This window comes from Sphaeramia orbicularis, unplaced genomic scaffold, assembly GCF_902148855.1.
Source record: "Sphaeramia orbicularis unplaced genomic scaffold, fSphaOr1.1, whole genome shotgun sequence".
In the NCBI taxonomy this organism is placed as follows: domain Eukaryota; kingdom Metazoa; phylum Chordata; class Actinopteri; order Kurtiformes; family Apogonidae; genus Sphaeramia; species Sphaeramia orbicularis.
In genome coordinates, this window is record NW_021941634.1 from 21,230 (window position 1) to 34,685 (window position 13,456).

A 13,456-nucleotide genomic window follows, 5' to 3' on the forward strand; every position below is an offset into this window, starting at 1 on the left:
CACGCCCTCTCGACAACGTTACACTTTTTGGGTATATTAAGAAAATTTAAAAAAAAAATGCGTAACCTAATCATTCATAATATACAGTTTAAAAGGTGAATGGAAACATATTTAAAACACGTTAACTGTCATTGTCCATCCGCGAGCGGAAGAGGATTGCGTCACGTGACCTGTGTCATAGGTCAAGGGTCAAAGAGCTTCAACAAGGACGGAAGATGGCGGCGCCCTCCAAGAAAGTGTTCGAGCTTTTCGTTAATAAAATCCCGTGGACTGTGGCTACCAGTAAGTCAATGCACGTCTGAATCTGCCGTTTGTTTTCAGCAGGAACTGGAATGGTAGTTTGTATTTAGTTTGACACAAAAGTCAGATGTTTAGAGTGAGATTAGAGCTGACATCTGTGGCATGGAGCGGAACTGAAACAGTAGAAGCACCTGAAAGCAGCAGCAGGACTGAGACTACTGTGACTAAGATCCAAAAAACAGGGAACATCTGTTCTTTTATTGTCAAGTGGTGAATACATTCTGTCCAGATGTGCACAACTAGTTTACCACGGCGTATTAAGGCCACATAAGAAAAAAAAAAAAATGCTTGTCACTACGAGAATGAAGTCGTACTCTCATGAGATTAAATTCGTAATATTTTGAAAATTCGACAGTTTCCGGTTTTACAGCGAAGGAAACAAGTGAAGCAGATCCTTTTCCTTGTGTTGGATCATAAACTCACAGTAGAATCCACAGTTTGTTCAGAAACACAAACCCTGTGGGTTTAGTTCTGCTGTTTCCACTCATAGTCCTACAGATGAACACTGCAGCAGTTTGTCTGAAACTAAAGAGGACATTTAACACAAATCAGTTAAGTTCTGACAATAAACCCACATGTGTGTGAACTGTCTTCACAGTCCTTAAACTAATGTGTTGATGGAGGACAGACTCAGTGTTTGACCTTTGAGTCTAAACCACAAATGAAAGAAGAACTGAACTAAATGTTCACAGTTCCACATCCATGAGTAGGTACAACTGCTCATTAGATTAGGACTTTATTCTACAAATATAACGACTATTCTCGTTAAATAACGACTTTATTCTTGTAGTGACAAGCTTCTTTTTTTTTTCTTGTATGGCCCTAATATGCCATCGTACTAGTTCCAAAGTTAACAGGGATCTTAAACAGTTTACAGTTCAACACTAGGGCTGTGTATCGGCAAGAATCTGGAGATATGATACAAATCACAACACTAGGATCACCATACAATGTATCATGATACTGTTACAAAGGCAATTTTTTGTTTGTTTCTTTTTTTGTTTTTTAATGATTATTTCCTTGAAGAATTGAATTACACCATAAATCTGCACAAATATTAAACACATTTGTATTTGATCCCAACAGGATCTAATGTTCTATCACCAAATGTTCAAACTGTGTTCAAACTGAAATTCTGTTTTACAGACATTCCAGTTTCAGATCCTGTTCAAATGTTCAGATTCTATTAGTTCACAACTAACATCAGAACAGGATTGGAGTTCAATCCCAACAAAGGAACAAACATCTGCCTCTCAGACAGAAAAAAGTGCTTTTAGGAGGATTCAAATAACGATTATTTAATAAAACAGTGTTCAATAATAATAAAGAAAAAACAAAAATGAACCTCCACAATATCTGCATTTGAATAAATACCTAAAAATATCCATACAGTACTTTTTAATATCGATATAGTATGTGTGAAATGAAATATCGCAATATATTGCAGAACTGATATTTTCTCACAGCCCTATTCAAGACACTATGTCATGTGATTTAAACTCTAATGCATATCCTTCTGATTCACATCCTTCTGATTCTGGGTAAAAGCCACAGACACAAAAACAAACGGTAAAAACACAAACTGAAAAACCAACTCTAAATATGTTCCTCCTCTATGAATCTTTGCAGAAACTCCCATCACTGCTGAAATGTATTTATTATTTAAATGTTTCATCATTATAAATATTTTATTACTGTTATTTTAATTTAATTTAAAGCCTTGAGTTTTTTTGTAAATGCTGATATATGTACTGCCTTACCACTTCCTGTTGTCTCTATGAAAAATTCAGTTTTTTTTGCAATAATAATAATAATAATAATAATAATTTTTCAGAACCAGACAGGATTCTATTCAGTCGTCTTTCACGGGTGAATGTTTGTCAGTGTTTGTGTAAATCAACCAGGTCTTTATTGAAAAGTCTGCTCTTTGTTTTTTGTTTTTTTTCTGCAGAGGAAATGAAGGAGTACTTCAGTCAGTTTGGCCAAGTGAGGAAGTGTATTCTGCCCTTTGTAAGTTCTGCTCCATCACTTTTGAACCCCTCTAGTTCTGCATTCATCAACTCTGGGTTTGAACAGTCAACATGTATGTCATCACGTTAGTGACGTAGAAACACCTTTGTATTTTTCATTGTCAAACTTGGCCTCATCTTTCCTATTGTATTATTTACCCTCCAGTATCCAGGCGCACTTTTTACGCACACTTTTCTCTTCGTGTTAAAAAAACTTCATATTATTTTTCACAATTTAAATAAGGTTAGAATTCAAAAGTTGTTCATTTTTGCATGATCTTTTAAATTCTGTCCTCCAACTAAAATGTGCACATTGTAAACAAAAGAAAATGACCAGACTAGCATCTGTCTGCCAAGTGTGCAGAAAACGCACTATTTCTAACATTAGAACCACTGTTTTTGATCCAAACATTCAGGCATAAATCCTGCTTTTACTGAGATCTGGGCTTCATTTGAGAGGGGAGGGGCTAAATTAATTTATTAATGTTGTTAATGTTGGAGTTAATCATTGACATATGCCAGACCGCAAAAATGAAATAATATGTGATCCAGTTTTTATGTAGTATGTTGAAAAAAACAAACATATTTTGTGTTTTTTGCTTCAAGAAATGTAGTGAAATCATGATGAAAAGAGATCGTTTAAAGGCTTAAAAAATGTAAAATGAATGATTATTTGATCTGTATGATTAGGGATAACCTTAATTTACAAAAATAAAATCAAATTAGAGCAGAAAAATAAATCAATTTATAATATTTAATAGTTTGATTTATAGGTGTGCATTTTGCGCACACTTGGTGACAGATGCTAGTGTTTCTGAACATTTGACCTAGCGCCAAAAATAATAATAATGCAAATTAACCAATGTTGGAGTTAATCATTGACATATGCCAGGATGAAAAAATCTAATATGTGATCCACTTTTTATGGAGTATACTGAAAAAATAATAATTTTTTGTTTTTTGCATCCAAAAAAATGGTTTGTTTACGTTACAAACACGGCATTTAAAGGGTTAAAAAATGTGACAATTATTGAGTATTTGATATTTTTTATTTATGGCTCAAGTTGATGAAATAGGAAAAAGTGTAAAAGAATTAAAAAGAAACAGGATGAAAAATTTTTTGACATTATTCCACAAGTGTGTGAGAAAGGCACAATTGGTGTTTAGTCAGGGCCTAGGTGGACGGGATACCAGAGGGATAAAGCAGGTTTGGTTGTAATGTGACTAACTACAAGTAAAAACATTGCATGTGATCCTCTGACTGTACCTGAAGAACCATCGACTACATTCAGTCCTTTATTACTGACTTCTGTCTGTGAAATGTTTCTCATTATTTGTTTTCTTTTTTGTGTGTCGTTCAGGATAGAGACACTGGCTTCCACAAAGGAGTCTGCTGGATCGGATTCACAACAGAGGAAGGACTGACCAACGCACTGCAGAAAGAGCCACATGTACTGGAGGGAACTAAGGTACAAACAGAGCAGACAGACCCACATGTACTGGAGGGAACTAAGGTACAAACAGAGCAGAAAGAGCCACATGTACTGGAGGGAACTAAGGTACAAACAGAGCAGAAAGAGCCACATGTACTGGAGGGAACTAAGGTACAAACAGAGCAGACAGACCCACATGTACTGGAGGGAACTAAGGTACAAACAGAGCAGAAAGAGCCACATGTACTGGAGGGAACTAAGGTGTAAACAGAGCAGAAAGAGCCACATGTACTGGAGGGAACTAAGGTACAAACAGAGCAGAAAGAGCCACATGTACTGGAGGGAGCTAAGGTACAAACAGAGTAGACAGACCCACATGTACTGGAGGGAACTAAGGTACAAACAGAGCAGACAGACCCACATGTACTGGAGGGAACTAAGGTGTAAACAGAGCAGAAAGAGCCACATGTACTGGAGGGAACTAAGGTACAAACAGAGCAGACAGAGCCACATGTACTGGAGGGAACTAAGGTACAAACAGAGCAGAAAGAGCCACATGTACTGGAGGGAACTAAGGTACAAACAGAGCAGACAGGCCTAAATGTAGATCAGATTTTATTTTGATGTCACTGGCTGCTTTGTTTTTTAGCATTCCTCCAGTGGAATTATGTACAAGTGACATACATCTATTTAGAATACTGCTTGCCGCGGGCAAAAAAGCCATCACCAAATATTGGCTTAAAAAGGACCCTCCCTCAAACTCCTTGTTGATTAAAAAAATGTCAACCAAATCCATTGAATGGAACTGATGACATACAGTCTGCACCTCCAGCAGCACACGGGTGTGAAGAACTGGAAAGAACTGGACTGTTCATTCAGTGTGTGGACAGTAACCAGTCTGTACATGTCTGACTGGACCTGGGACTGTGTTTCTGTTTGTTTTGTATCTTATATTAAAACAATAAAAAATAAAGTACAAAAAAAAAAGAGTACCGAGAGGTAACAACAAGTTATTGCACATTTGAAGTCAAAGTAGAACCTGAGTGTTGTGGATGGTGTTCTGTTCATACGTCTGTGTTCTGGTTTCAGCTCCAGGTTCAGAAGAACCGGCCGTTCATGGGTCAGAGGTCAAACAGAGGAGAGTCTGACTGAGGCCTGAGGACAACGGACCCACCAGGACCAGCTGATGACCTTTACTCTCTGGTTCTCCTCCTCTGGTTCTCCTCCTCTGGTTCTCCTCTGGTTCTCCTTCCATCTGTTCTCCATTCCTCAGTGGTTCTGCTGTTCATTCTCCTCTGGTTCTCCTCTGGTTCTCCTCCTCTGGTTCTCTTCCTTCATCAGTGGTTCTGCTGTTCGTTCTCCTCTGGTTCTCCTCTGGTTCTCCTCCTCTGGTTCTCTTCCTTCATCAGTGGTTCTGCTGTTCGTTCTCCTCCTCTTCCTGTTCTTCTGTGCTTCTCCTTTGTGTTCAGTCCAGTTTTACCGTTTGTATTTATTCGTTGCTGATCTCTGAACTCTGTACTCGTGTCCTGAACGGACATGTGAGTCCAAACCAAACGGACAGTCCTCGTTATTCGTGTCAATAAAACCCAGATGTGATGTCATCATGTGTTGGACCGTGTCTTAAAGCAGTGGTTGGTTCTGTGTCGTTGGTTCTGAAGGTCGGTTCTGTCTCTGGATGTGGACCTAGGGTGGTCCAACAGTCCTGGTCAAAAATACAGTTTCAGATCACCTCAGTTCGAACCCTGCATCAGGTTTATTCATTCAAAAGATGATTTAGGAAAAAACCGGTAGAAAAAGCAGATGTTTTAGAGGTTGAACAAGTTGCTGAAGTTTCCTGTAAATGGACTAACTGTTCATTTTCAGCACAGACGAGCTGAGCTGTAAGAGAAGAGCAGGACTATCAGAACCAAGGTCTGAGGGATTCAGCTGGAAATATATGAATGAAGTAACTCCGCCCACATCTGTGGTACTGGAGTAAATATATGGATGAAGTAACTCCACCCACATCTGTGGAACTGGAGTAAATATATGGATGAAGTAACTCCGCCCACATCTGTGGAACTGGAGTAAATATATGAATGAAGTAACTCCGCCCACATCTGTGGTACTGGAGTAAATATATGGATGAAGTAACTCCGCCCACATCTGTGGAACTGGAGTAAATATATGGATGAAGTAACTCCGCCCACATCTGTGGTACTGGAGTAAATATATGGATGAAGTAACTCCGCCCACATCTGTGGTACTGGAGTAAATATATGGATGCAGTAACTCCGCCCACATCTGTGGAACTGGAGTAAATATATGGATGCAGTAACTCCGCCCACATCTGTGGTACTGGAGTAAATATATGGATGAAGTAACTCCGCCCACATCTGTGGTACTGGAGTAAATATATGGATGAAGTAACTCCGCCCACATCTGTGGTACTGGAGTAAATATATGGATGCACTAACTCCGCCCACATCTGTGGTACTGGAGTAAATATATGGATGAAGTAACTCCGCCCACATCTGTGGTACTGGAGTGTAGAACTGGTTGTGGTCCATTCTGTGACTCCAGTGTGACACCAGAGCAGAAGCAGCTGATGGTGGACACCATGATGTTAAATGCAGGTTCTTTGGTTCCTCTAAAGCGTTGGGATGTCCTTCATCCATCAGATTGTGAAGGGAAGCAGATCAGGGCTTTTGTCTCCACCAGCACCATGTGTTTGTTTGAACCTTTGGATCTGCCACAAACATTCAACATTCAGTCTTTGTCTCATAAAGTCATTACAAGGATAAATATTTAGTGTTTTGAAAATGAGTTTCTTTCACCTTTAGCGGGATTACATCCATCCATCACCTTTTTTTTTTTTCAGTTGCTCAGGTGCATTTTTTTGTTTTTCCTTTTTATTGGCACAAAGCAAATTTACAGAACACAAATGGGGAAAATATTACACAAGAGAACTATAGAAATACATTTGGAGACATGGTGGGATGAATAAACACAAATATTCCAACGATCTGAAACCTCTTCTGTGCTCAGAGGAGAACCGCTCCAACAAGGAAACTTTGTGGAATCATGTATTTTTGGACATCAGTTGGCAGAAGGCGTGGCTGTTAGCATAGAGATTCTGTATTAACAATAAAGTCAAAGAAATACAGGTTAAAATGTTGCACAGTATACATGTAACAAACTCATGTCTGTCTAAGTTTGTAGACGTTGAGAATAAGTGCACCTTCTGTAACAACGAATCAGAAAAAATAACACATTTATTTTATTCCTGTGTTCATTCGAGTGAGTTCTGGTCTGGAGTAGAAAGTTCTATTCTGTGCAAAATTAAAATAAGTGTGAAGATAGAATGTCAAAACATTATCACTTACTTTGATCACAATAATGACAAAACTGAATGTTTTTCTTAATTTATTAATTTTGTTTGGGAAGTTTCACACACACAAAAGTCGAGTGTCCAAAGTAAGCCCCTGTTTTATTCGTTTTAATGTGAATTTAAGGAATACATCAAAGCATTGAGATATTTAGATTTAATGAAGAGCAAAAAAACTGTCAATCTGTTCGATACGTGGATTAAAGAGGAAGAGAGTTAAGGGTAGTTTGACTTAATTGGAATTTCTTTATTTTATTTATTTTTCTTATGTTGATTTATGTCTTTTCGTTAGTTATTCGACCGTTGAGAGCATATGTCTGTCATTTTTTATACACTTCAGTTGGTGTTTGTGTACTGTCTGTGCCTTTTGTTAATCGAATGTTGGAATAAAGCATTAAAAAAAACTATCTGAAACAAAAACAAATAAAGACATTTGAAATGTCATGAAAATATTGAAGCAGAAAGTAAAATAAATCACTAAATCCACATTTATCCAACACATGCCATGGGAACAGCGGCTTTAAATAAAGATGGGTGAAAAAAAAAAAAATCCAACCGGTTTGTGTCGCGTGTTGATGACGTTAGCGGGTGAAGTTTTCCAACCGTCCTGTCAGTGCACTTCTGACCTCCTGCTGTAGAACATGTCCCCCTGAGCTGGAAATAGTTCCGTTAATTAAAATAATCAGCACAAAGCAGCCCTCGTGCAGTCTGAACCCCCGGCCATCTGCACAGAGGACTACAGTACCCAGAAGGCTTAGCGGGTACGGCGGACAGACAAGAGGAGGTCAAAACAAAACCGGCAAAAGCAGGAGGCGGACACAAGGACGGTAAGTGTGTGTGTGTGTGTGTGTGTGTGTTGTGTGTGTGTGTGTGTGTGTGTGTTGCTCAGTGGTTTAATGTGTTCACTGTGGACGCACGCGCGGAGGTTTGAACATGTATGTTATGAAAGAAACATGGACATGACGTCACACTGACTGTAGGGGGACAGTGGACTAGGACTGTAGGGGGACAGTGGACTAGGACTGTGGGGGGACAGTGGACTAGGACTGTAGGGGGACGTGGACTAGGACTGTGGGGGACTGTAGGGGGACAGAGGACTAGGACTGTAGGGGACAGTGGACTAGGACTGTAGGGGACAGAGACTAGGACTGTAGGGGGACAGTGGACTAGGACTGTAGGGGGACAGAGGACTAGGACTGTAGGGGGACAGTGGACTAGGACTGTAGGGGGACAGAGGACTAGGACTTAGGGGGACAGTGGACTAGGACTGTAGGGGGACAGAGGACTAGGACTGTAGGGGGACAGTGGACTAGGACTGTAGGGGGACAGAGGACTAGACTGAAGGGGACAGTGGACTAGGACTGTAGGGGACAGAGGACTAGGACTGTAGGGACAGTGGACTAGGACTGTAGGGGGACAGTGGACTAGAGGACTGTAGGGGGACAGTGGACTAGACTGTAGGGGGACAGTGGGAGACAGTGAACTAGGACTGTAGGGGACTAAGACTGTAGGGGGACAGTGGACTAGAGGACTGTAGGGGGACAGTGGACTAGGACTGTAGGGGACAGAGGACTAGGACTGAAGGGGGACAGTGGACTAGGACTTAGGGGGACAGAGGACTAGGACTGTAGGGGACAGTGGTCTAGGCCTGTGGGGGACAGTGGACTATGACTGTGGTGGGACTGTAGGGGGACAGAGGACTAGGACTGTAGGGGGACAGTGGACTAGGACTGTGGGGGGCAGTGTACTGGGACTGTAGGGACAGTGGACTGGGACTGTAGGGGACAGTGGACTAGGACTGTAGACCAGGGGGGTCAGACTCCTGTTGTCCAGTCCCACCTTCAGGCCAAACTGACCTGCAGTGGACTGAACCAGACCAATAAGAACAGCAGAACCTGTAAAAAAGGACCAGTCCAATGTGTCTCTTTTACTGCAGTCCAGACGAACCTTTGATGCATGAAGTATGAGAACCTTAGTCCAGATTCTGAGTGTTTTTATTAGGCATGAAAAAACCAATGTGGTTGCATTTTTTTCAATGAACCTATTTTTGATGGCGTTTCAAAACTGTGCACTCATCTGGACACCAGGGGCTGAATGTTTGACGCAGAAAAACCTGTTGAAAAACACAATATCAGAAAGTGATAAACTGTGAAAACTATGACATAAAAACATTTGTAATGCAGCTAATCTGAGGTTTTCTCATACTCTAATACTAGTTATCACTAACGTCATGGAGATAATATAAAGGTTTGTTTTGTGTAAGAAAACTGTTGATCACAGTCTAATAACAGTTTTACACCAATAATTTAGTTTGCTTAGTTTTTTTTACACCCCCCCCCCCCTTAATGGTGCCCCAGGTGATCTGGAACTAAAACAACCAAACCCATGAATAAACAAGAAAACAGCTGGAGAAGAACTGTCCACTGGAGTGACCACTGGAGTGACCACTGTACATGAAAGGGTTCAATTATGAAAGTATGTACATTTATAAACTCTCCAAACAGAATGATGTGAATAACCTGAAAAAAAGAGACATTTCGTGAGAAAAATAAGTGCAATTTTAACAATGTTACACCTCAAAACTTCACTTCAGAAGTTCAGGTTTTTCACATTTTATTGTTATCCCTCTGGTATCCTGTCCACCTAGGCCCTGACTAAACACACAGTGTGCCTTTTTCACACACTTGTGGAATAATGTCAAAAATTTTTCATACAGTTGTTTTGATTCTTTATACTTTTTTCTATTTCATCAACTTGAGCCGTAAATAAAAATACCAAATACTCAATAATTGTCACATTTTTTAACCCTTTAAATGTCGTGCTTGTAATGTAAACAAACCATTTTTTTGGATGAAAAAAACAAAACATTTTTTTTTTTTCAATATACTCCATAAAAAATGGATCACATATTATTAGATTTTTTCATCCTGGCATATGTCAGTGATTAACTCCAACATCGGTTAATTTGCATTATTATTATTTTTGGCGCTAGGTCAGTCAGGACCGGACTGGACCCTCTGGGGGGCCGGATTTGGGCCCTGGGACGCATGTTTGACACCTGTGGTGTAGGGGGACAGTGGACTCAGACTGTAGACCTGTAGACCTGTACACCTGTAGACCTGTAGACCTGTAGACCTGTAGACCTGTAGACCTGTAGACCTGTACACCTGTAGACCTGCAGACCTGTAGACCTGTACACCTGTAGACCTGTAGACCTGTACACCTGTAGACCTGTACACCTGTAGACCTGTACACCTGTAGACCTGTTCACCTGTAGACCTTTCACCTGTAGACCTTTCACCTGTAGACCTTTTCACCTGTAGACCTGTTCACCTTTAGGCCTGTAGACCTGTTCACCTTTAGGCCTGTAGACCTGTTCACCTTTAGACCTGTAGACCTGCTGAACTCTACAAATGTTTTCATTTCCCTCTCTCTCTCCCCCCTTCGCCCCCCCCCCCCCCCCCCCCCCCCCCCCCCAGTTCTCTGATGGCCTCTCGTCTTCTCAGACTCACCTCCTGGTCCACTGCAGTCCTGGTCTCTTCTGGGTTTATGTCTACAACCAACAGCTGGACCCCAACGACCTCAGTGTGATCCGCTTTGGACGAGCTGCTGTGACTGTGAGTACCTGGACCTGAGACCTGAGACCTGGGACCTGGGACCTGGGATCATGGACCTTGGACCTGGGACCTGGGATCATCGACCTTGGACCTGGGACCTGAGACCTGAGACCTGGGACCTGGGACCTGGGATCATGGACCTTGGACCTGAGACCTGAGACCTGGGACCTGAGACCTGAGACCTGAGACCTGGGACCTGGGACCTGGGATCATGGACCTTGGACCTGGGACCTGAGACCTGAGACCTGAGACCTGAGACCTGGGACCTGGGATCATTTACCTGAGACCTGGGACCTGGGACCTGGGACCTAGTTCTGCTTTAACAGGGTCAGGGTATCACAGGTGACCCTGGGCCCTGAACCCAAAGTGTTTCCTCTGTTAGTGTGTTTCCTCTTCTGAACAGTTTCATATGCCCCGTTTCCACTGCCTGGTACCGACTCCACTCCACTCGACTCGACTCGACTCGATTTGGCCTTTTTGTGTTTCCATTACGAAAAAGGACCTGGAATTTGGTACCTGGTACTAGTTTTTTGAATCTGGTGCCTGGTACTAGTTTTTGGAATCTGGTACCTGGTACTAGTTTTTTGGTCTCTCTTCTGAGGTTCCAGTCGATACTAAACTGTGACGTATAAACAGTGCAGACCACTGATTGGTCAGACAGTTTTCTGTGCCCCGCCCTTTTCCAGTCCATCTGTGGCTCCATGAATCCACATGAGAACAGATGAACTAGACCAGGGTCGGTCCAGATTCAGTCTGTGGTGGAAGACACAAACATTCAGACCAGACAACAGGCAACCAGTGAGTTTATCAGCAACTGTGAACAGACAACAGGGAACAACGCACCGCATCGCTATGACGACCAGGTACTGGAAAGTCAGTAGTATCCTGGAATGGAAACGGTCTGAGGAATACTGAGACAAGCTGAGCTGGTTCCATGTAGTAGGAAACGCAGCATTAGTGTTAGGCCACTCAGCTGGACATTCGAGACAATGAAGCCGTTCTTCTGTGTTTGTTTCTGCTGCATCCATAATGGAACTGCACTTCCCATATGCAGCTGTGTGGAACGGCACTTCCCATAATGGAGGTGTGAGACTAACAGGTGTGTGTTTGTGTGTTTGTGTGTCTGCAGACGGCACTCATCAGCTATGCCTACATGACTGCCTTCAGACATGGGGAGTACGGATCGAACTGTACTGGACCATCAAGTCTGAGGTAGAGGGTCACCAACAACCACAGACAGAACCATTAGAACCTGTATGTGATCCATTAGAACCTGTATGTGATCCCATTAGAACCTGTATGGATCCCATTAGAACCGGTATGGATCCCATTAGAGCCTGTATGTGATCCCATTAGAACCTGTATGTGATCCATTAGAACCTGTATGTGATCCCATTAGAACCTGTATGTGATCCCATTAGAGCCTGTATGTGATCCCATTAGAACCCGTATGTGATCCCATTAGAACCTGTATGTGATCCCTTAGAGCCTGTATGTGATCCCATTAGAGCCTGTATGTGATCCTATTAGAACCTGTATGTGATCCCATTAGAGCCCGTATGTGATCCCATTAGAACTGTATGTGATCCCATTAGAGCCTGTATGTGATCCCATTAGAACCTGTATGTGATCCCATTAGAACCTGTATGTGATCCCATTAAGCCTGTATGTGATCCCATTAGAGCCTGTATGTGATCCCATTAGAGCCTGTATGTGATCCCATTAGCCTGTATTGATCCCATTTGATCCATGAGCCTGTATGTGATCCCATTAGAGCCTGTATGATCCCATTAGAACTGTATGTGATTCATTAGAACCCTGAACTGTGGGGGATTTACAGCCAATTAGAGTGGACCACAGAGAGAGCATGGAAGTGTTCAGTGTGTCAGAGGAGTGGACGAACAGGAGTGGACGAACAGGAGTGGACAAACAGGAGTGGACGAACATGAGTGGACAAACATGAGTGGACAGACATGAGTGGACGAAACAGGAGTGGACAGACATGAGTGGACATACATGAGTGGACAAACATGAGTGGACAGACAGGAGTGGCAAACAGGAGTGGACGAACATGATGGACAAACATGAGTGGACAGACATGAGTGGACGAACAGGATGGACAGACATGAGTGGACAAACATGAGTGGACAGACAGGAGTGGACGAACAGAGTGGACAAACATGAGTGGACAAACTGAGTGGACAGACATGAGTGGACGAACAGGATGGACAAACATGGTGGACAGACATGAGTGGACAGACATGATGGGACATACATGAGTGGACATACATGAGTGGACGAACATGGACAGACATGAGTGGACTACATGAGTGGACAGACATGAGTGGACGAACAGATGGACGAACAGGAGTGGACAACATGAGTGGACAGACATGAGTGGACAGACATGAGTGGACAAACAGGAGTGGACAGACATGAGTGGACAGACATGAGTGGACAGACATGAGTGGACGAACATGAGTGGATGAACAGAGTGGACAGACAGGAGTGGACGAACATGAGTGGACAAACATGAGTGGACAGACATGAGTGGACAGACATGAGTGGACATACATGAGTGGACGAACATGAGTGACAAACAGGATGGACAGACATGAGTGGACAGACATGAGTGGACAGACATGAGTGGGCAAACATGAGTGGACAAACATGAGTGGCATACACGAGGGACAAACACGAGTGGACAAACATGAGTGGACAGACATGAGT

General features: G+C 42.4%; 1 protein-coding gene and 1 long non-coding RNA gene across 2 annotated transcripts; both read left to right on the forward strand.

The window, feature by feature from the left end:
• The first annotated feature begins 187 nt into the window (after positions 1 to 187).
• slirp (SRA stem-loop interacting RNA binding protein) lies at positions 188 to 5,343 on the forward strand. The gene is made up of 4 exons (XM_030130470.1): positions 188 to 282; positions 2,252 to 2,310; positions 3,671 to 3,778; positions 4,832 to 5,343. The coding sequence occupies exons 1-4, from the start codon at positions 216 to 218 to the stop codon at positions 4,892 to 4,894; spliced, it is 297 nt and encodes a 98-aa protein (XP_029986330.1). The 5' UTR covers positions 188 to 215; the 3' UTR covers positions 4,895 to 5,343.
• Positions 5,344 to 7,756: 2,413 nt separating this feature from the next.
• LOC115416634 (uncharacterized) lies at positions 7,757 to 12,446 on the forward strand. The gene is made up of 3 exons (XR_003935009.1): positions 7,757 to 7,936; positions 10,589 to 10,726; positions 11,856 to 12,446. It is a non-coding gene; the product is annotated as an uncharacterized LOC115416634 (long non-coding RNA).
• The last annotated feature ends 1,010 nt before the right edge of the window (positions 12,447 to 13,456 follow it).